This window comes from Montipora capricornis, chromosome 7 (genome assembly GCF_036669925.1).
Source record: "Montipora capricornis isolate CH-2021 chromosome 7, ASM3666992v2, whole genome shotgun sequence".
NCBI classification, from domain to species: Eukaryota; Metazoa; Cnidaria; class Anthozoa; order Scleractinia; family Acroporidae; genus Montipora; species Montipora capricornis.
This window is the reverse complement of record NC_090889.1, coordinates 30309802-30312301: the sequence shown is the minus strand read 5'-3', so window position 1 is coordinate 30312301 and position 2500 is coordinate 30309802. Positions and strand designations below refer to the sequence as shown.

At 39.0% G+C, this 2500-nt stretch overlaps 1 protein-coding gene across 1 annotated transcript in view; it reads right to left on the bottom strand.

Moving 5' to 3' along the window:
• The window catches only part of LOC138057815 (uncharacterized), a 28562-nt gene that overhangs the window by 19263 nt on the left and 6799 nt on the right, over window positions 1–2500 (bottom strand). Inside the window, exon 4 of the mRNA XM_068903732.1 lies at window positions 272–531. Coding sequence (XP_068759833.1) covers window positions 272–461 — 190 coding nt within the window. The 5' untranslated portion in view covers window positions 462–531. The remainder of the gene's footprint in view (window positions 1–271; window positions 532–2500) is intronic.

Below are 2500 nucleotides of genomic sequence, written 5' to 3'. Positions count from 1 at the left end.
ACCTAAATAACTTTCTAACCTGAAGGTTTGAGTAAAACTCATGTTATAGCTTAAGCTTTAGTTTTGCTCATTTTTGTTCCAGTTCAACCTAACCATTTAGATTATATCTTAAATGAAAGTTTTCAATAATACAAAATTTAAAATTCAAGTGTTGAATCCGAGCAATTTGCTTATGTGAGAGGAAGGCGTTTCATGTATTTCTAAATTTGGCTTTTGTTTATATAGCAAAAAGACCCATTCCCTTAACACGAAGCCTTAAATTATTGCGTACCAGAAAAATTACGAATGTATGAGTTTTCCACGCAGGTTGCCTTTTCCACGGAAGAATCCATTGTGAAGGTTGAATACTTGTACGAACAGATGCAAGTGCAGCAACCTTGGACACTGCAACCAGCGTTTCTTGTCACACACCACGATTTCCCAACGTCGTTCGTCGTGGAACACGTTCCAGGAAAATCCATGTTTGAAAATTTATCATTTCCAACTGCTGGGTCTCCGCGGGAAACGTTGAATAGAAATCCTTCACTTGGGCTTAATAAAAGTAAACAAATGAGAATAAGCCAATCGAGCATCCTGAGACAAAGATCGGATGTTGATATTGATAAAAACGGATTGGCAAAATGAAGCTGCCATCAAGGGTCACTGAAAAGTGAAAAGTGATTCCTCCTTTCCGGAATCTGATCTACAATTGTAGTTTCCTGGGGGCGTTTCTCAAAAGTCCCGAAACTTTTCGGACATCTTTCGGTTGACGTAAAACGCTTTGTTTCTTCAAAAGGAAAACGTTTCAAGTCATGATTATTTGCAATTGTTTCATTTTCTAAGGTTTTGAAAACATGCTCAAAGTTCCCTATTTCATAATAAGCAGAATTTTAGGTTCACAAATCGCTTTTCGGGCCGAAAAGTTTTCGGGGTTTTTGTGACCAGCTGAGCCGAGAATAGATTCGATTTCCGCTGCTCACTCGTGTTCGGGTATCCTCCCCGTGTTTTCGAGAGTGAACGCTGGTAATCGAGCTTAAGGTGGCTGGGACCAGTTTCACTACTTTTAAGGACCTTTTTATTAGAAGGGTTGTCACTACAAAACTGTATCACGTAAAAGAAATCTTATGGGACCATACCAAACACCAATTATCACTTAACAAAATGCGCTAACTATTTTGACGTAAAAGGTTGCCATGGCAACATGAAAGCTCATAGACTGCAAAACAATCGTTTTTTCCCATTTTCGGAAGGCACGAAGCGCCGTAAGCGTGATCCTCGCGTGTGAGGCGCGCGAGCCTCGCACGCCCGTAGGGCGTCTCTCCCCATTCTCCCTCGCCGTTTCTACACTCGCTCCAGACCTTTCGTTTCAATATTATTTTACCGTGTCGCTTGCGTTCGCAAAAAATACGACTGCTTTGCAGTCTAGAAAGCTCAGCAAAAACACCCTATATTTCGTCTTTACTTGCTTATATCGTAAAAACGAACTCGGTGACCCCCATTTTTTATTGTAAAATAGTAATTAGCAATTTGAGATAGGACTATCTGCAAAGTTAAAAAAAATTCTTGGCAGCCAATTCAGGGCTACCTTAAATTTTCGAAAAATTAAGGTAGCTCTGAATTGGCTCCCAAGAATTTTTTAAACTTTGCTGATACTTTTATCTCAAATTGCTAATTACTATTCTACAATAAAAAATGGGGGTCACAGAGTTCATTTATGAGATGTAAGCAAGTAAAGACGAATAGAGGGTGTTTTTGGATAGCTTTCATGTTGCCATAGCAAACTATTTACCTCAAAATAGTGAGAGCATTTTGTTAAGCAATAATTGGTGTTTGATGTGGGACCATAACATTGCTGTTACGTGATACAGTATAGTAGTTATAACCCATCTAATAAGAAGGTCTCTAAAAGTGGTGAAACTGGTTCCAGCCACCTTAAGCCGAGAAAATTTCCGGGAAAAACCGAGATCTCGGTAACCGAGCCAGCCCGCCCTCTCATATGAACACATCAAAGTTTTTAAAAAGGATTTGGAGGTAAGGCGAGATCTCCGAAACCGGGCCAGCCCAGTCAACCGGGCTCATATGAAGAGGCCCTAAGTAAGGTTACTGTAGGTCTTCTTTTGAACAACCTTTCTCAAAACAGCTGTATCCTCGTGTACATTGCTACATTCTTTGCCACTCGCTATTTCATTACTTTCCCTGGTACACTCTTTTTTTTCATAAGAATGTTGTTTTTCCGGCTTAGGCTGAATATTCGTATTTTTCTGCCGATTTTAGGCTGAAAATATCCTTGTATTTTTCTTAAATGATAGCTTATGACATTTCTGTTTTAGAATTTATTGGGGTATCAATTACAAGATCTGTTGTCGCTAGGTTTTCTTATTTCAAAAAGAAAGAATTTGTCATAATACTAGCTTTTTTGCGGTTTAGTTTATGTCTTTTGTGCTGAATACTGTACATATGTATTACATGTACCGTTCATCGAACTGTCATTAGCGTTGAACATTTTGCTATAGCTAGTGCA